General features: G+C 48.1%; 1 protein-coding gene across 5 annotated transcripts in view; it reads left to right on the forward strand.

The window, feature by feature from the left end:
- Zfpm2 (zinc finger protein, FOG family member 2) overlaps positions 1-24147 on the forward strand; it is a 407643-nt gene extending 383496 nt beyond the window's left edge. For all 5 annotated transcript variants that reach the window (XM_087190836.1, XM_087190837.1, XM_087190838.1 and 2 more), the window contains 3 exons: positions 15309-15515; positions 18387-18620; positions 20637-24147. In XM_087190836.1, the coding sequence (XP_087046962.1) occupies positions 15309-15515; positions 18387-18620; positions 20637-23131 (2936 nt within the window). In that variant the 3' untranslated portion in view covers positions 23132-24147. The remainder of the gene's footprint in view (positions 1-15308; positions 15516-18386; positions 18621-20636) is intronic.
- The last annotated feature ends 222 nt before the right edge of the window (positions 24148-24369 follow it).

Genomic DNA, 24369 nt, shown 5'->3' on the forward strand with positions numbered 1-24369 from the left:
GATCAGAACACACTGGTAAAGTACTCTAGGCATCTGGTTGCCAAAGGGAACATCAGACAATCAAAAGAGCAAACATGAAACGGCCCACTCCGCCTGGTAGCTGAGTGAACTTGAGAGCACCCTCAGCTAGGAGAGTCGCAGGGCAAAGGCACTTCCCGTCTTCCCTCGGAGAATCCAGGACTGGGTCACTTCCTAGGTCCTGCCCTGATCTGCTGGCAAGTGTGAAGTGCACCTTTGTCCTGTGCTGACCTCACTGCCAAAGCCCTGTCCATGACAGTGTCTTCTGATGACCTTGGTGAAGAAGTTCGCACCTGAGTGTGAAGTTCTCCTCTCTCCTGCCCACACCCGGGCTGTCCACCTGACCTGCTGTGCTCCCTTCAGGCAGAATCTTGCCTGAAGAGCTTCCCACTTCTTGTTCGTCTTATTTTCCTCTATCCAAGCCTCGGGTCAGATCTGAGGTAACTTGGGAAATGTCAGATAAAATGTGAGCCTGTTTTACAGTGCACACAGTCCAACCAAGAAGAGCCTGTGAAACATCGAGAGGTAACCTTTCTCCATTCTTCAGAGGGGTTCTAACAATGAGGTTTTCTATAGCCATGTGACACCAGCCTGAAGACTTTGTGCCTGTTTTGGATAAAGATTCCATATTTTATTGTTATCCTGCTGGGAGCAGTTGGTACATCCTTAAGTACAGCCCTGAGCCTTCTGTGCAAATCAGCGCGCAGTAAAATTCAACGTTCCAAACTACACAGTGAGACAGGAGGACAAAGCTGTCCTAGAGAAAATCACTGGTCTCTAGTGTGGCCGTCACATGAGTGGAATTTGAGATTCATTTCCCTAAGATCACCCACTCGTCCGCAGCCGCCTGGCAGGAGGCCACCACACCTCCACTCCACCTACGGACTCTAGGCTTAGGGTCACCTTGAAGCCGGGTGCAGAGCCCCACAGAGCCAGGACTCTCTGTCTGTCTGTGGACTTGCAAGGGCCTGGAGCCTCATTCCTTTGAAATTATAGGATGTGCTCTTACGTGACTGAGCATTTGTTTTTAATTCCCCTTCTTTTACTTCTGCTAATATAATTTGTTACAGATGCTAATGTGCTTTAATGGTAATAAGACTATAAAGAAACTGCATTGTACATATTCTAAAAATATATGCATTACAGAGGTCTTGCAGATGATGGTAGGATACAACTAGGTGCTTATTAACATGATGCCAGGAGAGTTTCAGGTCCACTGCACTCCCTCATGGCGGCTTTTCTAGAACTCCAGCAACTGAAACTGTAAATGTCAAGACCACTGTTCCACACCTTTACAGTTGGAACTCCGGTCCCGGACTTCCCCTGAGGGAGGCAAGGGCAGAGACTACCGTGAGATGGGGTCCTGACATATTCAAGGCCAATCTAGAGCCCAGTGGAAAAGCACAGTCCATGGCAGAATGGCAGTGAGATACAGGGGCCAGGAGCGGGGTTTACAAGCTGCTCCAGGGGAATTCCTCATGTTGCCGAGCTGTTATTAGAGGGAGTGAAATGCAGCTACTTACAGATATTTGATGAGGATTAGAAAATAATGAAGTTTTAAAGTTCAGAGCAAAGTTTTCTTCTGCTTGAAGGAGGACAACATCAGCCAAGGAGAGGACAGGAAAAACAGGGCACCACTTCAGGTAGGTTCTGTGCAGCACTGCATTGGTTTTACATGCATCACAGTCTTACATTCAGTCCTGTTTGTTACTGTGTTACACACACACGCCATTGTCCATAAAATTCGGAGGCAGCATATGCATCCCAGGGAGCAGCAAACATCTGCCCAAAGAGTTTTATTGAGAGGACTCGAAAACCTCTATGACGCAGATTACAAATCCCTTCAAAGATAACATGTGTGCCTTGTTCGTATCATGGAGCAGGGTGCTAAAAAGCAAAGCAGTCACGATTGTCTTTTTACGCAGAAAACTTCATGAGTTCTTGTTACACCTCAGGAACCCAGGCTCCTGTTCTTTCCCTGAGGGCGGGGCGGGGGGGGGCGGTCATTATATCTTTATGTGCTGTTTTCTTGACAGGGCTCGTGAACTGCATGCAGGGCCCTTCGATGAGCATGGGGAGAGTCTGGAAATTACCACAAAGTTGTTTAGTCAATTAACATAAATCTTGGGGGATTGTAAAGCTTGGTGGAGCAACCTCATACTGAATGAAGGTGGACTCCGGTTAGAGAAGCCTGTTTTCTGGCCTCTGGCCGGCCTCACGCAATGCGCAGAGCGCCATCTGCTGGTTCTCACTTTTTCAAAACTATTTTTTTCCTACACCACATAGTCACTAAAAATTGAGACTAGGTACCGTGTGTGTGTGTGTGTGTGTGTGTGTGTGTGTGTGTGTGTGTGTGTGTACAAAGGAGAGAGAGAGAGCAGAGAGACAGAGGAAGACAGAGAAAGTTTCATGAAGAAATTCAGAAGGTATCCTACATTACAAATATCCTTTATTTCACATGAAACTTCTATTATAAAACATTATATATTAAGTTTGCCTAAGTATAGAGGTCCAGTCACCTTTCCAATAAGGAATGGATTGAATTGCCCTATTAGAGAATAGATTATCATGAAAGTTTTATATGTGGATGAAATAATTACTCACACTTTTCTGAATGTACCTGTGTCGGACATGAAAATTTCCGTTTAGTATAAAAAGTTTTTAAATGAAATTTACCAATAGCGAAACAAAGCACCATCCACCGCTTCTTTGTGAGCACTCAGAAGCAGCTAAAGAACGTAGAAGTTCGATCTGTGTCGTGTTGGCCCATAAATACCCTATGTGTTATCTGTTAAATTATGTTATAGCTTTTCGTTCATTTTTGAAAAAGACATTGTAAGTTGGCATACTGGAACACTCACTCGTGGTGCATATCTCATTGGCTAATTTTTGAGGTCTCCGTGATCCAGGAATCTCAAATCCTCAAGGTGGGATGAGAACAGTGCTGTTTGAGATTTGCTTCAGACTTGAGTCCTGGTGTTCGAGACGTGGAGGAGCTGTACCGGCCGCGGGCGGGCCAGGCACTCGCCCTCAGAGTGACACCTGAGCAGGGTCCGCACACCCTGAGGACCTCTGCCCCACCGAAGCAGGGGGTGAAGAAGACTCCTCCCCTGCGGGGGAACCCTGTAGAAGAGGAGTAAGCAGACACGCCTGTGGGGCTGCGCTGCAGTAAGGAGCAAACCCTTCCAAGTGTGAGGCCTGAGGCCCATTCCAGGATCTGGCAGTGGCCGCGCCCCTGCCCCGGGGTCCTCAGTAGACCCCTGTGCGGCACAGAGGGCCGCTGGCTGGGCGCAGGTGCCTGGAGGCTACCTCAGGCCAGCAGCGGGCTCTGAGCAAGCGCTGCTGCCTCCGGTTTCAAACTGGCAGCATCAGCCAGGTTGTTTACTCCTGTGTTGTTGTTAAATTTTATTGTTGACTGAATTTTCGTGAAGACTAAATCAGGGTAAATAGACCTAAAGTTTACAGCAAAGGCACAGAGTGGCGTTGGCTATGAAGAAGCCTCCGGAAGGGCCGGGATGTAGCTCAGTGGCGTCGCACCTGCCTGGCAAGCTCAAGGTCCCCAGTTCGAGTCCCTGGTACCCACAGAAAAAAGAAGCGTCTGGAAACACACAGTGTGGCGGAACTGCAGCACTTTCCTGGTTTCTTGGTTTCCTGGTTTCCTGGTTTCCTCCTCTGGGCGGCTCCCCTCCGAGTTCAGGGTAGGACTCCTTGGAAGCGAGGAGAATCTGAAAATGCCAAGGACCCACTGGAAGCTGATGCAGGGAGGAGCCCCGGGTGGAAGCTGGACCCCCGCCCAGGGACCTGCGGCCAACTCCCATGTGGCCTACACTCTCACAGCAACTCCGGGAAGCGGAAGGAGCCTCTGGGAATTAAATTTTTTTTCTTAAAAACCAAAACAAAAAAATTTAATGAAAATGGACAAGCGGACAGAGGAACAGAGAGCTTCACTTCCAGCTGGTGCGTGGGGGTTACATCAGGCTCCTACCATGGCTATATTTACACAAAGAGGTGGAAGAAGGGAAAAAAGAAACTAAAAGCAGCCTCCTGCGATGAACTTGCCTAACTGATTCCTCTGCAGCTCGCAGGCTCTTCCTGCCACCTCATTTCTGAGCATCCCAGGCTGGCCAAGAATGCAAACGAAGCCCCCAGCACAGGAGTCCTAATCCAAGTTCGGGGTGTGCTCAGATTATTCACAAGCTTTCAAGCTGGATATTGTGGTGAAGATTTTCTGCCTTCTGCTCTTGACTGTAGATGAAGAATGGTGTCTTAATAGGCAGATGGTAAAGACAGTTAGGGGCTCAGCTGGGAGTTACCTCAGTTTATTGCAAATTATTAGTTGATAAATGCTTTTGTTTACAAGCAGAGTCTTAAGCAGCTTTGTAATCAGTTTATCAGCAGCAGCAGGCAGAATTCTGACAGCTCGCCTTCGGGTGCGATGTCACCTTTCTGCTGGTCCCTGAAAGTCAGTTGCCAGGCAGCCAGGTGGTCACGGGGCTGCCTTGGTGTGAGGGGCCTTCTGCAGCCCGCAGTGCCATCTGAGGATGTGGAGACTCCAGGAGCAGAACTTCTTTCTGTAGGAACCCTCAAAATTACCTATTTGACTAAAGCCAGGGTTGACTGCCGGAGGCTCCTGCCCTCCAACACAAGAGTTCAGAAACTTTTCCAGGAGTTCTCCCTGCTTTTTTATCCGAGGGTTTAAACTCGCTGCCATGCACTTCAGCAAAAACCTGGATCTGACCACAATGACCGTTTGCTTTTTCTAGAAGGGGTCTCCTGTACCTTTCAAAAGGGAAAGGAAATCATCTCCAAGGGAAACCTACTCATACAGGAAAAACATAAGTCCCATGGAGAGAACGCAAGCCAGGAAGAGGTGTGCTGGAGCTGGGCAAGCGAGGGCCAGAGGGAGTGTGGGACACATGGGCTCCGACTCTCATCTGTGAAACGGACAACAGCACTAACTCTTTGTTGCAGGGCTAACTAGCTCCTTTAGATGAATTAGGGTGCTCGTATTTCTTTGTTCCTGAGTTCTGCCCAGACCAATATTACCTGTCAAATTTATACTAAGAAATAAACCATATTGGATTTGAAATGACAGATGACAGATACTTCAGCACGTCTATTTCCCAAGTAGTTCTGGAAAGAAAGTGCAGTCAGGGTATTCAGATCATGTGCTCACAGTGACAATGCATCAACTTTTACTTCTCACCCTAACAACAAGTTTTGTGGACTTAAACCAACCATATTCAAATAAATAAGCACATGCAGTGGCTTCTAAAAGTCATTCTTCTTCATACCTATTGACTGCTTTTACTGTTTTATTTCCTAATATCCAAGAAAAAAACTACAGCGCTAATAGGGAACAGAGCACTGGAGTGAGAAGCCAGATTTTGTGGCTGGAATGAGATACAGCAAGTTCTCTAAAACATGGACACGGTACACAGAGTTCTGAGGAAACAGGGCTCCCGCCGACACACCTAGAGTATGGGCAGCATTGTAAAAGCAAAATCTTCTCTTCGTCTTAGAAATACGGCTAAGTTTCTGTTCATTTGTCTCTGTGCCTCCTGTCCTACTTCCGCTTCTCAATGAAGATCCTAAAATCATCAGAATAGAATGAGCTGCACTGAACCTGACTGCATGGGTTAGAAACCTCTAGTGTGAAGGTTGGGTTGACGGAAGCTTACTTACAAACATGTGGGAGAAAACCAGAGTGTAGTTTTTATCCAGTGTCCACAGTCAGCCAAGCGATTAGATGTTCTGCTGCCTGAAGAGGGAGGACTTCCTGCGAGAGGCTCGGGGAGTGTCACCTTCATATAGCGAGTTGTAAATTGTATTTTAACATTAAAAGCAGGTTTTCTTTCATTCGTACATCAAGTGAGTAGAGGATACAGAGCGCATTTGGCAAGGTGTTCTGCCATTTGCCCATCCCCCTTGATTAGAAAGGGGGACTTAAACAGCAAAGCAAAACCACCCTCTCCTTTGGCCCAAACCCCAAAGGTGTGCGAGAGGTTGCTGGTCGGGTGTGCTCATCCCTTCTCCCGGGAGCCAGCGGGCTGCTCAAGAACAGTGGGCCAGATGGGAAAGTCAAACGCCCCAAATGCCCTGCACTGCCTATTATAGCACAAATGAAAAATGTTAAGATTGCTTAAAAAACAGGAAAGACCTTTTGCAAAATGGTTTTGATTTATTGCTATGCATTGTGCAGATCTTTATCAATTATTCTTACTCTGTTGTATTCAAAAAGTATTGTAAACTATGAGTTGGCATGTAGCTGCATACAGAAAAAAGGCATTAATCAACTCCAAATAAACAAGTGCACAGACCTACCTTGCAACTGTGAAGTGGTTAATACATTTTTCAGCGATTTTATTATAGAAAAGAGGGCTAAAAGAGTGGTGCGTAATTATCTGAACTCCTCTGGCCAAGCTCCCTTTTGGTTGTATTAATGAAGCAGCTGGCCCATTGTCTCCCCTTAATTCCTCTATTGTTTTAAGAATATGTCTCAGCTCTTTATTCTTTTATCAGGTGCAGTGCAGGAGGATGCACACAATACCTCATATTCCTACTGTATTTGCCAATGCACAAAGAAACCGCCAAAGCGGTTTTCAAAGAAGGGGCACCCATAATTTATAAGTTCCATTCCTCACACTGCTCCTCTGTCAAGAATTTCAACCGTATTGGAGTAGAATTCATTATAAAATTTGTATGGAGCAATGTGGCTACGTATAGATATTTGTCCTGTGTTCATGTCTAAACCCTGCGATCTGGGTGGGAACATGTGCCATGTTGAAATGGGGCAAGTGTTTAGCTTTTAGGGAATTACTCTGACCAATTGCTTCCCACTTATGAAAAAATTGTATTTCACAAGGAGGCATGATGTGTGAGTTTGTATTTAGTAAAAATAAAAGAAGTTAATGTCTAAATAACTATTCCCTTTTTCTCTGGCTTTAGGAAGATACTCTCACTGTGTGTGTGTATGTGTGTGTGTGTGTGTGTGTGTGTATGAGAGAGAGAGAGAGAGAGAGAGAGAAATGGCTCATTTATTCCTCCAGAGAAGGCTTAAATTTCATCAGAATGTGCCTCGTAGGTATCATGGTTTACTCCATAGGCCAGCACTGCTGTAATCTTCATTAACTAAGCTCTGGTCACCAATTGACCATCTTTCTGCATTGTGTGTGAAGGAGATAGACTTTTTAGATTGATGCAAAAATGCCGTTCTTCCTTTTAAGAAATCAAAATGCTACAGTGACTTACTACGGAGCATAACATGTCTTATGCCAGAGCTATTTAAAAATGCTGTTCGGTTATAGCATGCAATTACTTTTTCTCCAAATGTCTGAAAACCACCCAAAGTCTCCCATGGTAAAATAATCTCAAAGGTCTGGTTCACAAAGACTATCTTTTTCACACACGTGGCTCTTTCCCTTTGTTTTTCACCTGTCAAGTGTCTGTATTTTGGAGCCTGTTTTATTGATTCCTCGCCCCCCCCCGCCCCCGCCACTGGAGCTCCCAGCCCAAAATAGAGATGGGAGACTTGATGTCCTAATGCTATGGAATAGAAGTAAATAACTTCAACTTTAAAGACTGTCCTGAGAGAGGCCATTTAGAACACATCGGTATAGTAAACCACCGCTTTCCTTTGTATTGCTAGGTGAGAACGTGTGGGTTTGTTATTTTTTAAATTAACGTTTCACACACTGGTCCCCCTCTGTTAGTTTGAGGCTCCTTACCCTTCTGTACATTGAGGCAGAGAAATGCAAAACTCTAAATGTGACTTAATTGGTTCAGTTTGCTGTGCATTTTTATGCTAAGCATGGGTCTGTATCTTGATGAGCCCACCTAGGTGTGGTAGGGTTTACAGCCTCATGTAGCTTGCCTTCCCTTATTTTTATAAAGCCAGCGTCTATCAATCACACAGATAAATTAGAAAGAAACATGTATAGACATAACACATGGAAAAGATTTTTCAGCATGCTATGTAATTATTAACCTGATTTTTACCATTGTAAGAAGCTGTGAATTGCAGATAGCATGGATGAAGTTAAATGCTTTTATTCTGGATACATTTTTGCTTATACAGAACTCTATAGGTATGGTCGAACAATATAATTGAGGCTTTGTCAGCCCTGTAACCTAGCAACAGATAATACTGTTAGGTTACTGAATTGCTCCTGGTTGACAAGTAGGGAGTATTTTTGTGTTTATCATGTTTGCTAATGATGGGATCCTTTCCAAAAGGCCTGTCTTAATCTTAATTAGAGTTTATCAGCAGAGGTCTGCATGACATTGTGCAGATACCGATTTCATAAATAATAAAAAGTGCAAGTGAAAAATTTGGCAGGGTGGGCAGATATTTAAGACCACTGCTTCTGGTAAGAGGAGCATGAATTTCCAAAATATAATCGAATTTGCACTGTGGCTTTATTCTTCATTATCAAAACTTGTAGTACACTTCACTGCAGTTTTGACAGCAATTATGAGGAAAATGTATAAGCTTCCTGCTAAGAACCATATCTGTTTGCACAAGAACCGTGATCACAAGTATTGCTCAGAACAGCAAGCACATGGGTTGTCAAGAACATCGAGGTCTTAGTAGTTATTACTTTCGACTGGACCCTGGATGTGTTTGTCCTTTATTTGGGAAGGGAGAGGGATAGGACCACGAAGACAGGAGGGTGACTGTGTTTGCAGGCAAGAGACAGTTGGAGAAGCCCAAAATAACCTTTCCTTTTGGTGTAAGCGGGGAAGGTATCAGCTGGTTCAGAGCCTGATGTCATTTGATAGAGATTTCATGTCCGTGCACTGGGAATGTGATTTTTTGCTCCGGTTTGCACAATATGATCTTTCCACAATTTGGAGGAATGCAATATTATTGGTCATTCCTAATAGTAAGTTATATGGCTTCAAAATAATACAGAAGTCGATATTGCAAAAGCCAGATGAGGTTTGTTAATTTACTGAGCTCCAAACTAGCTTATTGGGTAGAAAGGATGAGGAGTCATTACCTCCTGTTTGTCCCCGTCTTCACCCTTTTCCTCATTACCCACACACTCTTCAGCTTTCAGAGGAGGGGGCATCCAGGGCTCTGTCGTTGTCACATCAGTGTCAGAGTGGGCGTCTCTGCTGAACGGGCCAAACGCCTCTGTGCAACACTTGATCATGGAGAGACTTCATCCCAGAGCCCCCTCTGCGGCTTCCCCCAGCCGGTTCCCCGGAACTCCCCAGGCTGGGAAGCATTCATTCTGTGGGCGTCAGCCCAGACTCCACGCCCAGAGATTTTGGTTGGCTTGCTCAGGAGCAGGGCCGTGGAATCGGTGCTGATTCAGCTCCCTGCCCCCCAGAAATCTACAGCCTGGTCCAGATTACAGCCAGGGCTCTGCCGTCAGGAGAGCCTGGGAGCCCCTTCACATCCAGCTCAGTTGCAATTTAAACAGGGAGTTGGGAAGGTGCCACAAAGGATTTATTAGCAGTAAACGTGTTTCACTTGTGTGAAGTGCCTGGCACACAGTGAGTGCTTTCCAAGGGTGAGCAGTTTCGGTGAGAAACTAGTCGTGTTAGAAGGTACCGGAAAGTTACGCCCACATTACAAATGGTATAGACATCGTTTTCCAGTGGGAGCTCTGTGTATAATCAGTGTGTGATCAGCCTAGCGCTGTTTCATAAAGCGGACCACCAGTAGTTCTGCTTCAGAGAGACCTGGCCTCCTTCAGAGGAGCCAGTTAGCTGCAGGGGCGTTCCGCAGCGGGCACCAGGTGGCGCTGTGACTTGGAACACCTGGTTCTTCACAGAAGCTCTAGAGTCAAACCGCTTGTTCAAATCGCAGCTCTTGTGTCTCTTTTTTTTCTTCCTCCAATTCTCCTCCAATTATGTGATCCTGAACAACTTCCTTACCGTTCCAGCCTCATGGTTTCACTGAAAAATGGGAATAAGTAAAAGCTTTCTCGGGAGAAACCAGAAAACGCAGGCCAAGTCTTCAGCACACTGCAGGTGTGTGGCACATACCTGGTATCCACTAACTGTGTGATTGTTATGCATATTGGCATATTGCTCGCAGTGGGATGGGGATAATCTAGAGGTGTCTCTACTTTGTGACTGCCCTTGATAATGATGTGGGCAAAGCAATGTTCCAGGAACTAATAATCAGCCTCATATTTAAACTCTTCCAGCCACCTGTCAAGTGCTCTTTCTATTGCATTTTTGCACTGAGGACAAATAAGTGTGCAAAGATTTCAGGTGCCAACAATCCTCTTTTATTAGCAAGGACTTCCCTAAACAGGATCGTTTACAGAGAGAGTAATAAGAATTTTATCAGTCAAGTAAATATATTGTCAGCTGTACGCCCAATGTCTTTACACAGTGCTCTTTGTTTTCATATTCAGTGCCATTAGTCCAGATTCATATTTTGAAATTTTCCTTGACTTAAATCTGGAGACACCAGGCACACTCCTGCCGTGACAGTCATAGGAAACGTCCACTTAGATGCCTTAAATTTCTTCTCTCTGGAGACGTGGTAAGAACACTTCACTGACACTGGAATCGGGCAGAAACTTGAATCGGCGATGCACCTTGGAGCAAATCAGAAAATTTCAGATCAACATTAGTATCCAAAATTCATTCAAAAGAAAAGTTAATATGACCAAACAAAGTAAACTTCCGCAACTGCATTTCACTAGGTGTGTGCCCGCCAAGGAAGGGTTTGTAACTGCTGCTTTGCTCCTGCCTGAGGCTTGGGTGCTGTAGCTCCCACAAAGACTGCTGTGTCAGAGGTCCCCAGGGTTGAGGGACTGGAGGTTGAGACTTTAAGAGGTGGGATTTGGGGGATCCTGAGGTCAGCTGGGAGCGCATCCTTGAAAGGGATTGTGGGAGCTCAGCCTCCCTCTGACTCCCTGTCTGGAGAGCAAGCTCTTTGCCCATGGGCTGCCATGTGCCACAACAGAGCCCTCACCAGAGCTGGCCCTGTGCACTCTGAACTTCAGCTCCAAGACTGTGAGCTCGGCAAACCTCTTTTCACTGATAAGTACTCTGCCTCAGGTGTTTCACTATACAAAACAAAAACAAAAATACAGCTGTGGAAAACCAAGGAAAGGAGACTTTGGGCTTTTTTGTTTGCTTTTTAAACCATCTCCTCTCAAAAGCACCATATAAAGATACATTCCGACCAGCAGCTGTGACTAAAAAATACAAGTGTTCTAGATCCATAGATGATGCATGTTACTGAGAAAATCATAACTTTTACAGAATTTGAAATTTATAATAAAATACAAATAACAAAATTTGCTACTTAACCATTTTAAGTGGCATTAATGTAGTTGTGCCAACACCCAGAACTTTCTGTCTTGTAAATCTGAAGCTCCTGTTCCCTCCTCCTGGGCTGAGGAGCCCCCTTCTCTCTGCTGTCCTTAGGCGCCTCGTACAAGTGGAACCATGAAGTATTTTGTGACTGGCGTTTCACTCAGGGTAATGTCCTCCATGTTTGTTCACACAGGAGCATGTATCAGAATGCCCTTCTCCTTTAAGACTCGAAAGGACCCCTTGCATGTAAGCACCCCAGCGTCCTGGCCTCTCAGTGGGCCCTGGAGCCGACTTTAGCTACTGTGAAAAATCTGCTTTGATAGGAGCCTGTGTTCAAATGTCTCTCCCAGGTTGTGTGCTCATTCTTTGGGGTTGGTAGCTGGAAGTAGAATTGCTAAATCATAAATCATTCTATTTTTATTTGTTAAGATCACCATACTTATCAGTTGCACATTCCCTCAAACAGTGCACATGTATTCTAGCTTTTCTGCATCATCTCTGGCACTTGTTATTTTCTGGGTTTGTAATAAAGATGCTTCCATTCTAAAGCCAACTGTGACATCTTGTGCTTTGTTCTCAACAAATATGAGGCCAGTGGGTGTAAAATACCAAAAGCTACCAAAATGTCAATGTGACTTAGCATTTCGTGCACTGAAATTGCTTTTTCACTTAGATGAATTCTACTGCAGTCCACACCGTGGTACCTTAAAGTCGGCACCATTTAACCCACCTCCAAAACAGCAGAGTTGGAAGCTGGTCCTCCAGAGGCACTGCCCATGATCAGGCAATTCCGAGCCAGCAGAAGCAGGTGGGACGCTGGGTGACAGTTTCCAAGCCAGACCTTCAGAGGTGCAGAGCCAGAACCTGTGCTTGCAGCCCGCATCTGCTGTCCCCAGCCATCACGCTTCAGCAACTTTATTTAATTCGTCATTGAAATTATGTTATAATTTGAGGGCCGCCTCTCCCTAGGAGAAACTCCCTCAGATTGTGCGTTCTAAATTCTCCATCTCAAAACTAACCAGTTCCAAAGAGCCAACCCTTGATTTTGGGGAGATGGTGCCATTTTCTTGGATCTCTTCTAACTTTTCCAGAAAGTTTCTCTCGGTTTCTTTTGATGAGCCAGTCGCTCTGCTCACATCCTCAGTGCCCTGTGTGCTCTTCACCCCCAGCTCGCCCTGGGCCCCACGTCAGTGCAGAGCATCCAGGTCATCTGGAGTGTGCTGATCACCTCCCAGTGCTGCACCTCTTTCTCTGAGCAGTTTGTCTTCCTCAGTCTCCAATGGCCGGCTATGTGCGCTCGCCCAGAAGCCTCTCAGACTTCACATTTCCAAAACATAACTATCCCCACGCACGCACACACACACTTTGGAGTTAGGTAGATAAAAGTCCGACTCAGGGACTGTGTGTCAGGTCTGGGAGAGTTCACTGACCTCCCCAAGTTTCAGTTTGCTCAGGTCCAGAGTGAGGGAAGGGTCCTCTCTGGTAGACCAGTTGGCAGGACTGAACGTGTGCGATACGATACTTGGACCATCACCTGGCCTCTCGGCCCAGCGGGCAGACGCCCCTGACTCCGCCCAGTGCTGATCACGCGCCTCAGTGGCCTCACCCTGCCTGCCTTTCCCAGCCAGGAGCCGTGGTAATGTCCTCTCGCTCCTGTCATGGATCCCAGCCCTCCCCCTGCCCTGTCCCTGGAAGCTGGCCCCTTTCTCCCGCAGTTTACACTCCTTAGGAGGAGATTCGGACTTCCGGCTGCAGTGGTGGTCATGCGACATTCCTACCCGACAAAGAAATCCAAGCCAAGAGTGTGTTCGTTCATTCAAAGAGACACCAAATATGAGTGTTTCCGTCCCACTGGGTGTCGTCTCCAGGTCCCCGGGAGTGTCACTCGTTCCTCAGCCATGGCGCCTGGGCCGGGCTCAGGCCTCGCTGTCCCTTGTGCCTGTGTGCGAAGCCGCGGTGCCCAGCTGCATGGCGGGTGAGCACTGCACGGGTGAATGGGTGATCAGAGACAGCCCCGGGAGGACTGACTTCTTCATCAGTGTGCAGAGAACACTTGCAGTCTCGTTCAGGCTTTTAAATTACACGTGCTGACTAGACCATAGCGTGAGATACAGCGATAGCAATGATAAAATAGGGAACATTACTGGGTACATCCGAAAACGCAGACATGTATTACAACTGTCAGGTTATGTAATAATGTAGAGAAACCATTTTTTGTTTTCTTTGCACTTGATATGTTTCAGTTGTATTTTATTTATTTATTGGATCTGTTCGGAATTTCAGCCTAAGTGTCCCGTCACCCTGGCGCGTGGCTTGCCGGGTGACAGACGGTGCCGGTGTCCGGTGCCCCCCCACGCCCTGCCCGCCACCCGCGAGAGGAACGCAGAGTGGAGTGAGGGATTTTACTGCCGGAATCCAGGGCTCCAGCGCCGCGTCAGGCAGTGAGCCTGAGCTTGCGTTCCTTGCTTTCCCGCCCCCGCCCTGCGTTACACAGCCCAACCCCACGGCCTGCATCCCGCAGGAAGATCGGGGTCGCGTCTGCAGCTGCGGCCGTCCCTCGGCCGGGCCGGCAGATAAAGTCTGATGCGGGCCCGGAAGGCTCTGCTGATCACCTCCACTGGCCTCCCGCCTCCTCCTTCTCCCTCCACAGGGATGCCGCGCAGCTCCAACTCCGACGTTGGAAATGAATTCGTGAATGCCGAAATAACTCTGCCTCATTGAACTACAGTGAACCTTTCCCTTTTTCAGAAAGTGAAAAATAAATATTTTCTAATATCTCAGAATATTTGTGTTTTACTTTGAAACTTCTGCACAAATTCGGTGACTGTAGTGGTATTGCTTCACAAACATACACACTCCTGGGTGGTGTTTTATTTGCTTACTTTTGAAACTTAATCGGCTGGCTGAATGAGTTGCCCACGGTTTCTCTAAAACTGCCTCCTGACTCTCTGGTAACTGCCGAGTCACATGCTGTTGTTATCTTCTCCACCAGATTTTTAAAGTTGTTTAAAAGCCATGTTCTCTCGGGGTGGAAAAAATGAAGTGCGGCTGAAAAGACAGTTATGCTGAAAGACAAACAGCAATATGACTTATCAGAATGGGTCCCCTTTTTGTGCTTAATGAGTACAATATGCAACTTCCAATATATACACAAAGAAAAAAGGCTCCATAACATATCAAGTATGCCACATGATTTCAGCCCTAACTGCACTGGATACACATCTAGGCCTGAGAGTGTAGATAACAAAATATAAGTGCTTTGCCTGTCTAAACATGCGAAATAAATGAGCATTCACTATCACATTCCAATACATTAGAAGATGGACTTGCATAGTTAATTTTTCTTTTTAATGTACCACACGTGACCATTGGAAGTGCAAAGCCAGGGTATATCTTAGTGTTTGAAGACAGAGTTCTTTTCATTTAAACAAATCTTTATTGAAATAAGCCTCTCTGAAAAGGATCTTGGGCATATCTTCTTTTCAGGAAGTTCAGTCAGGGTGAGAGAGATAAAGCACCTACGCTATAAGACTATTACAGAAGTAGAGCTCACCAGGCAGACTGATGCTGGCCAGTGGCCGCAGACGGAGGGAGAGGCACGCTCTGGGGCTTCGTCTTAACTGTCTAGTCTTTGGGAACCTGGTTACCTGTTCTGCAGTGTGGGGTGCGTGGTACTGAGCTAATAAAAGAATTGGGAAGGAGTCAAAGGAAGAGAGATGTCCAGGAGGGGAGACAGAGCTTCCGCTAGACACTGGAGGAGCAACTTCAGGGGCGCCCGAGGCGGCTTTCCGTGGCCCGGCTGGGGCTTCAGCACACACTGACTTCGCTCCGCTCCCTCCGCGCGTCCAGACTAGGTCTGCCCTGCCCCAGTCTCCTGCTCCGGACCAGCAGTCACTCCGCACCCGGAAGGCCGCCTCTGGAGCGAGGAGGAGCCGTGCGCTGCAGGGCAGCCTGGCCAGGGCCGGCGCCCCTCACGCCCGCCGTCCGTTCTCTTCCTCCAGGGGGTCAGCTGTGGTGCACGACGACAAAGGCCATCTCCGAGGGTGAGGAGCTCGCGGCCTTCGCGGTGGACTTCGACTCGAGGCTGCAGGCCGCCAGCCAGGTGGGCCTGGCCGAGGGCATGTACCCGGCGCGGCTGCTCGACTCCATCCAGCTGCTGCCCCAGCAGGCGGCCATGGCCTCCATCCTGCCCACGGCCATCGTCAACAGTGAGTGCCGGGCCGCGGGCGGGGCTGGCTGGAGCGGGAGCACTCACCCGGGCTGCTGCCCGCTGCTGTCCCACTGCGCGCGGCACGCAGGCGACTGAGCTGTGCAGGGCCTCCGGAGCTTCCACCCAGCGTGGAAGATTATAGTCTTCTCGAGGGGCCACGGGGTTAAAGCCTTGAAAGCAAATCAGCAGGATACAAAGGCGGGATTTGAATGGACACACTATTAAAGTATACGCTTTTAATTTTGATTTAAAACAAAGGAGAGACAGAAAGATACCTGTACGCTTTTAATAGGAAAACCCTAAAAGGTGCCCTGAAAAATTTACCTCTGTGCTCCTGGTTTGTTAAGATGGATACTGAGTGTAGTGTGTTCACCTTAAACACAGAGCAGAGTTTGTAGGGCAGAAAAGCAGTGGCCCCGGAGGCCCAGGGTTGGTGTCCTGGACAGATGGACTCCTCTGGGCTCCAGGACAGACAAGAGTACCATCCATACCTAGGAGGAAAGTGAATAACAGAGTGAGTAGGTAGCAGAAAAATTGCATTTAGTCAAAAATGTCTTGAAAAGTTCCTGATATTCTGGTGTAGGAAGGAAATCTAAAGACAGAAAATGATGTCTCGATATTAAAATAATTACAGTATTCATCAATGATTGTTTTCCTGCTCTAAGATCATCACTAAAGAAACTTTCAGATGATTCTGAGGTCCCTGTGGATCTAACCAATAGGCCCAGCGTCAGCTAACATGATTAGAATTCCTTACCATGCATCTAGTCGTTTTATTATTTACTTGATCCTCACATTGATTCTGAAAGTGTGGAACTAAAAACACCATGAGCCCAACCTGAGTTTGAGGCAAAGGATTTTATTAAGAGGGACTTCACATAAGCTCACGTTATTGGGAGCCTCTGGTATGTGACATTATTCCCTTGTATTTGAGAGTAACCTTGATTGCTTTCAGCAGCAGGATACCTATTCAACTCAAACAACTGAGCAAATGCACAGAACTGTTTTCTGGAATTAACCAGGTGCATTTATCCTGGTTAAGCAGATGCTTTGCTGAACAGCACAGCCTCCCAAATCATGGACGTCTCATCAACTCGGGAGAGGCGGGCTCTATGACTAGCACTAATTTTGACATTATTTACTGGAAACTTTATTGTGTTTGCTGTCCTTATTCTGCTCACAATGAGTTTGGTCCCCATTCAGTCCCTGGTTTTCTCCTGACTCCTCTTACACAAACACCTTCCCTCCTGGGTTTCTACCACCAGCGATAAACAACAGCTCACCATTCAAGTCCAGCTGTCCCTGCAGAGGGGGAGACCTCTGATGTCACATGCCCGGCGCCACACTGTGCAGCCCCACATGTGTCAAAGGGCCGTGCGCCCTGGTTGCTGGTCTTAGTCCCTCTGTGATGGGACCCAGAACCTGCCCGCTTGTCTGACTGCAGAGTACCGGGACCTTCCTCTCACCTCAGCTTCCTCAGGGTCCTGCTCTCTGCCGCCTTGCTGGTGAGGCTTCAGGGGAGACCATTTAAGACTGGACCCCACCCCAGTCCCGTTACCCACACGGACAGGTCGCCCCGGGCAGCTCACCAGTAAGTGGCTGAGGGTTCACACGTGGAGAAGTCTGCCAAGTGCAGGCAGGTGAGCTGCACCCTGGGGTCCACTTGCCACCTGGGGCATGGTTAAACCTGTCCCCGTTCACGCAGTGACTGCTGTGGCCTCCAGAGTGCACCATGCAGTCCACAGTCTTCCTTCACAGTCCACTCCTGTCCACACCGGCCTCCGCTTGGGATTCCCTGACATCTGACTCTGCCTGTCCCTTGCTTAGGGTCATCCTGGCGCTCAGTCCCTGGGGACACACTCCACACTTCTCACGAGTGTCCTCAGGCTGTCCACAACCTGTCCCTGCTTGCTCCTCTCCCCGCCCCAGCTCTCGCTGCCTCAGCAGTGCAGCCCAGCGCCCCGCTGCCGTGTGTAACCTCGGGCTTCCCGGCTGCGCCCCAGCTGCACCTTGATGGAGATGACCAGGCCCCTCCCAGCTGATTGGCTCCATGCACCCTTCACCCCCAGCATCATCTCCAAGACCTCTTCCTGCCTCCCCCACCAGGCTCCACCAGCCTGGCCCGCACCCCTTTCCACGCCCCAAGAGCCCCCAGACGTCTCCATGGGAACAGTCATCAGGCGCTTACCTAACTCTAACCCACAGATGGTGAATTCCTTAATGCCAGAGCTTTAGTCTTCACTCTTGTTTCGTGCCAGCACAGCATCAGGCCTTGCACATAGTGGGCACTCTCATAAATGGACCAAGGCGTCAAGGCTGGCATCGGGGCTACCTTTAGTGTCACTCTCACATCTTTAGCTTTTAGCAATCAGATAAAGCAACTTCCATCACTGTTGTAAGTGCACTTTTTTTCTAAACCATAAGCACCGTATAAAATTGATATTTTGTGCTTTTAGCACTAGAGTCTTCTGCAGCCTCACTTTCTAAGGAATTTGTGGGGAGTTAAATTGCAGAGTGTGGTGTTTTTTCACCTGGGAAAATAGATCTTTTCCAAAGAGAAGAGGGCCAAGAGGTAGAGGGAGGTGGGAGGGAGGGAAGGGGAAGGGTGTAGGAAGAATTAAGGTGCTATGTGAGGGCTCCAGCTTCCCACCAGCAATGCAGTCATTGGGTACTGCACATGTGCCAGTAAAAATTAAAATTTGAAAAATACAAAAAATTAAATAAAAGCCTGTTCTTGCGCTGTCAAACCACACCCAAGCCCGAACCATCACCTGACTGGCCAGGTCAGAACCTGAGTGCAGACTGAGAGTCGCTCCGCCCGCCCTCGCTGGCCCCGGGGGCCACAGCTGATGCCTGTGCTTTCCCGCAGAGGACATCTTCCCGTGCAAGTCCTGTGGCATCTGGTACCGCAGCGAGCGGAACCTGCAGGCCCACTTGATGTACTACTGCAGTGGGCGGCAGCGCGAGGTCACCCCGGCCCCTGTGTCGTCGGAGGAGGGCGAGGACAGCGCCCAGCAGGGCTCCAGCCTGTGCCCCTTCCCACAGTGCACCAAGAGCTTCTCGAGCGCCCGCGCCCTGGAGATGCACCTGAGCTCGCACAGCGGTAAGGGAGGGGCTCTCCTTCCTGCACAACCGCGTGCGTGTCCATCCGTCTGTCCGTCTGTCTCTGTCTCTCTCCCTGACTGACCAGGCTTCTCTCACGCCACTTACACTCAGCACTCTTTACCCAGAGGACTTGGGTCTGATTTCTTTTCTAACACCCGCTGTGCCCAGTCCAAAGGGTGATTTCCACTGAGGTGGAGAACGACACTGTGAAGGCATAGTCTCAGCATCTCGTGTGCGTTGTATCAGCATTTCCCGTGTGCACATCAGATGATCTGTGGGAACTGACCAGAGTGTTCCCATAGGGAAAGGGACCACCAGTCAATACATTCAGCAAGTACTTGAAAAACAGTAAGCACTGGATCCATGGAATTAGGCTCTTATTTTGACAGACCTGATTAAAGGTCACACTTCAGGGAAATTAACATCTAAGTATGAATATATTAAATGTCCTTGACTTCCAAAGTATGCGTTGTTAGAGTTAGTTGACTCTTATGACATAGAACTAATTTTATTAATTCTAAAACAAGTTCTAAAGCATAGAATTACTTTTAGCACTATGTTCCCAAGAAAAACAAGGCTGAAAAACAAACACGCTTTTTAAAAGCTATTTCTTAACAGCAAGGTGGCAAAATAAATTCCCATGTATTATAGAATTATATGCCAGCAATTGTTAGTTTAATCTCACAGCACGCTAATTGTCATACTTCTTTTTAAAATTGAAGTCAGTGAAATTTACATCATTATATTATAATGTACATTCTTGGATGGGGCAAACTGGAGTTTAGGAATACCAGTTCTTCAGCACACGTGGCTCCAAACTCATGGGACTCTCTGGTGTCTTCCCTAGCTATTGTCTTCCTAGGCTAAATGATTAAATCTGAAATAGATGTTAAGTTTTAAAAACACTAACTCCTCCTCCCAGGCTCCAGTACAGGGCAGGCTTTTACCTTTGGGCCTACAAAGCATCACCCCCCACCCATCTTCACAATGCCCGTTGAGGAGCTGTGTTTGTGGGAGTCATAAAGCAGAGGAGGAAGGGACAGGTGGTGGTCACAGGTGGTGAATAAAGTCAGACACAAAACAGAAATAACAGTGGCAGGGGAGTCCTTTGAGCTACTTCAAAACATGAGACCAAAGCAAATAAAGTCAGACACAAAACAGAAAGAACAGCGACAGAGGAGTCCTTTGAGCTACTTCAAAACATGAGGTTTGGACCAAAGCAGAAAGGACAGTAAGTCCCCTGTTATCACTGCAGCCTTGCCATGTTTCCAGCTTATAAATACCGAAGGCAGTTCTCATCTTAGTCTAGAGTACAGAGCGGAAGAGTGGAGCCTGATTCAGTCGTCTGCCATCAAATGGGAGTTGGGGTTGGCTTTGGTGACACTTAGCCGCCCTGGTGATAGTCTCTGTGTTCCGTGCCTGACTAGAAATGGCAGCAGCCGGTCAGTGTGGGTGCTGGTCCCAAATAACCCTCTTGGCCAGTGGTTGGCGTCTACCCCCAAACACCAGCCTCAGAGAGAGAAAAGACCATGCTCGGCAGGTAAATACAACGGATAAAGTCCTAGATTCATACCTGAGAAGTTAGGAAGCTATCAACTACTCTGCAAGGTGGTTCCTCTTTGGATTCTTTGGAGTAGAGACCATTTCTATTGTACAGTGTGTTCATTATTTGTGCACAAATTTTTAATAGCATCTCAATGTAGGTGAAGCCTGGCTCCGTCACTTGCCAGCTTTAATCTCATAGTCAGTTCCCTGGGCCTCTTTGAGTTTGTTTCCTGACCCATAAAGTGGAGACAATGGCCCTGACCTCACCTGGATGCCATGATGTTCATGGAGGTGCTGTGGAGAGCTGGAAGTGCAATGACTGCCATCACACTGTCCCTAGATTGCTGTGTCCCACTGGGTTTCTGACAGACGAGCACCTGTCCTCTGGAAGACAGCAGGTCCTTGTAGAGGTCCTAACTTCCTGGGGTGAGCCTGTGGGGTCCTGAGTGCCCTGTGTTGTGTCTCCTAGGCATGAAGATGGAGGAGTTCCTGCCCCCCGGAGCCAACCTCAAGTGCACCGTGTGCAGCTACACGGCGGACTCCGTGATCAGCTTCCACCAGCACCTGTTCTCCCACCTCACGCAAGCTGCCTTCCGGTGCAACCACTGCCACTTTGGCTTCCAGACCCAGAGGGAGCTCCTGGCGCATCAGGAGCTGCACGGCCCTGGCGGCAAACTGCCCAGGGACAGTGACCCGGAGCAGTCTCCGGGGGGACCCGAAGACAGCGTACCACCAGCCACAGACGCGCTGGCCAGAGGCGAGCTCCTTCCGAGCCAGAAGCCCATGCAGACGAAAGATGCAAGCTCTGACACGGAGCTGGACAAGTGTGAGAAAAAGACCCAGCTCTTCCTCGCTGCCCAGAGACCCGAGATACAGCCTGCAACAAACAAGCAAAGCTTCTCCTACACGAAGATCAAGTCGGAGCCCTCTAGCCCGAGGCTCGCCTCCTCTCCAGTCCAGCCCCACATGGGGCCTTCCTTCCCTGTGGGCCCTTTCCTGTCTCAGTTTGCTTTTCCCCAAGACATCACCATGGTCCCTCAGGCTTCTGAGATCTTAGCCAAGATGTCGGAGCTGGTGCACAGACGACTGAGGCATGGAAGCAGTAGCTACCCGCCCGTCATTTACAGCCCCTTGATGCCCAAGGGGGCGACTTGTTTTGAGTGTAACATAACCTTCAATAATTTGGATAATTACCTAGTGCACAAAAAGCATTACTGCAGCAGCCGGTGGCAGCAGATGGCCAAGTCCCCGGAGTTCCCTGGGGTTCCAGAAAAGATGCCAGAAGCGGTGAGCCCCAGCACCGGCCAGACCTCCATCAGCCTCCTCAACCCAGCTGCTCATCCTGTGGACCCCGAGAACCCGCTTCTTCAAACCCCCTGCATCAGTTCTCCCACTGTCTTGGATTTAATTGGTCCAAATGGGAAGGGCCACGACAAGGACTTTTCCACTCAAGCTAAGAAACTCTCCACCTCCAACGGCAGTGATGACAAAGTGAACGGAAAATCTGTCGATGTGAAAAATGCCAGTGTTCCCTTGGTGGATGGGGAGAGCGACCCAAATAAGACGACTTGTGAAGCCTGCAACATTACCTTCAGTCGGCACGAAACGTACATGGTGCACAAGCAGTACTACTGTGCCACGCGCCATGACCCCCCGCTGAAGAGGTCCGCGTCCAGCAAAGTGCCTGCCATGCAGAGGACCATGCGCACCCGCAAACGGAGGAAGATGTACGAGATGTGCCTACCCGAGCAGGAGCAGAGGCCCCCGCTGGTCCAGCAGCGCTTCCTGGACATGGCCAACCTCAGCAGCCCCTGTAGCTCCAGCCAGGAGCCCGCCGATGGGCTAGGCGAGTGCTATCACCCGCGCTGTGACGTCTTCCCCGGGATTGTCACCAAGCACTTGGAGACTTCCCTGAGCATCAACAAGTGTGTCCCCGTGTCCAAGTGCGATGCCACTCACTCCAGCGTGCCCTGCCTGGAGCTGGACGCGCCCATCGACCTCAGCAAGAAGTGCTTGTCCCAGTCTGAGCGGACCACCGCGTCTCCCAAACGGCTGCTGGACTACCACGAGTGCACCGTGTGCAAGATCAGCTTCAACAAGGTGGAGAACTACCTGGCCCACAAGCAGAATTTCTGCCCGGTCACGGCCCACCAGCGCAGCGAGCTGGGCCAACTGGAAGGCAAAGTGTTCCCCAACCCGGAGAGTGAACGGAACAGCCCAGAGATCAGCTACGAAAGAGGTCTCATAAAGTGTGAAAAAAACGGGAACGCGAAGCAGGCCTCTCCCAATGGAAACTTATTTTCATCCCATTTAGCGACCCTGCAAGGCCTGAAAGTCTTCAGTGAAGCCGCTCAGCTCATTGCTACGAAAGAAGAAAACAAACATTTGTTTCTTCCCCAATGCCTTTACCCTGGAGCAATAAAGAAGGCCAAAGCAGCCGATCAGCTCTCCCCATATTACGGCATCAAGCCCGGCGACTACATCTCCAGTTCTCTTGTGATCCAGAACGCTGACATGGAGCAGAGCACACACTCAGAAAGCGAATCTCCCAAAGGCCAGGCTTCCTCCAACGGCTGCACTGTGCCAAAAAAGGAGTCCCTGCCGCTGCTGCCCAAAAACAGAGGCATGGTCATCGTGAACGGGGGACTGAGGCCGGAGGAGCGGCCTCCCGCCACCCCGCAGCAGGAGAACGCTGTTCCCCAGAGCCCCGCCCAGGAAGACGGCCACAAATCGCCCTCCTGGGTCTCAGAGAACCCGCTAGCCGTGAGCGAGAACGCCTCCCCGGGCACCCCCTGTGCCGAGGAACAGTCGTCTAGTGTAACGAAGGGCGTGAATGGCTCGGCCCAGGCCACAGGCAGCGGCAAGTACTGCCGGCTGTGTGACATCCAGTTCAACAACCTCTCAAACTTCATAACCCACAAGAAGTTCTACTGCTCATCACACGCCGCGGAACACGTCAAATGAACCAAGGACCGAACACAGAAGTCACTTTGGTACCAGTGTCTAGCGTGTTGTTCTGACCAGTCCAGGACAAAACCAAACAACACCACAAGCTGTTTGAATTACATCTGGCAATCAGAAGCTAATTCATGATGGCTGACTTGAAGACTTAGGATGTGATTTCACTGCAGTCCATTAGTAAGGTGTATTCTTGGTGCCATTTTCAAAGAATTAATTTATTTTACCAGCAGTATTCATAGCTGTGGTTATGTTATTTTTATTTAAAAACTTTATATTAAAGTCATTTGTAATGTTATTGTATAGTTATTGTGTAGCACATATGGTTTGCACTGTATAGTAGGTTTTAAAGAAAATAGTCACAAACAATACAGAACAGCATTTTAGACATAGCTTCAAAAGCACTTGTGTATCTTGATTTTTCTTTATATGCTGTTGCAGATACATGTATATGCTAAAATATAACTTGCAAAGATGTTCTAAATACATATGCTATGAGTTCGCCTTAAGATTTCGATCCTTGGATAATCAGGCCCTGTTTGCACTTTATATTTTAGCAGATACATACAGTCTCTTAGTCACTAGGCTTTGCATTTGTATGTAGCCGTATGTTTCTGTCCATTTTCTTAATCTTAAACATGTATGTTAAATGAAGATGGCAATTTTTTTCTTGTATAGTACTTGTATTTTCTTTTGCTGATGCAGCTCTGTTGATTTTTAAACCTTTGCTGTTAAACGCAATACTTTGTAAAGATGAACAAAATTACTGGAAGCAGTATTGTAAGGAATGAGGTAATATTAACCAGTTTTATCTTTTGAAAGGCACAGTCTGAATCGAAACCCTGAACTCAATGCTGCAAGTATGAATTTAATTCATATAGAAGATCTATTTAAATAAAAGTAGCAATACTGCACCTGGTGATCACAAAGATAATGTTCTACTTCTGATAGAAATAATTTCTCAACAAATGTTGTTACTATGCATGTATATGGATGGAATAAAATTCCAGGTTGTTGGAGAAGTCTGGCCTCCTTGTTGATCGTCAGGACCAAAGGAAATCACTGGGCCCTCGAGTGTGTCACACATTAAATAGCAACACTTCAGACCAGTTATGTTAGATTTTGCTGCCAGACTGGTTACTTTTGGCGGTGACCCCTGTTTAATTCAGTGGACCCCAGTTGTAGTCAGGGATTTTTGTACTACAGAACAATCCCCAAAACTAAAACGATTACTCTTTTTACCA

This window comes from Heterocephalus glaber, unplaced genomic scaffold (genome assembly GCF_053883595.1).
Source record: "Heterocephalus glaber isolate CG9 unplaced genomic scaffold, H.glaber_assembly_v1.0 deba00001556, whole genome shotgun sequence".
Lineage (NCBI taxonomy): Eukaryota > Metazoa > Chordata > Mammalia > Rodentia > Bathyergidae > Heterocephalus > Heterocephalus glaber.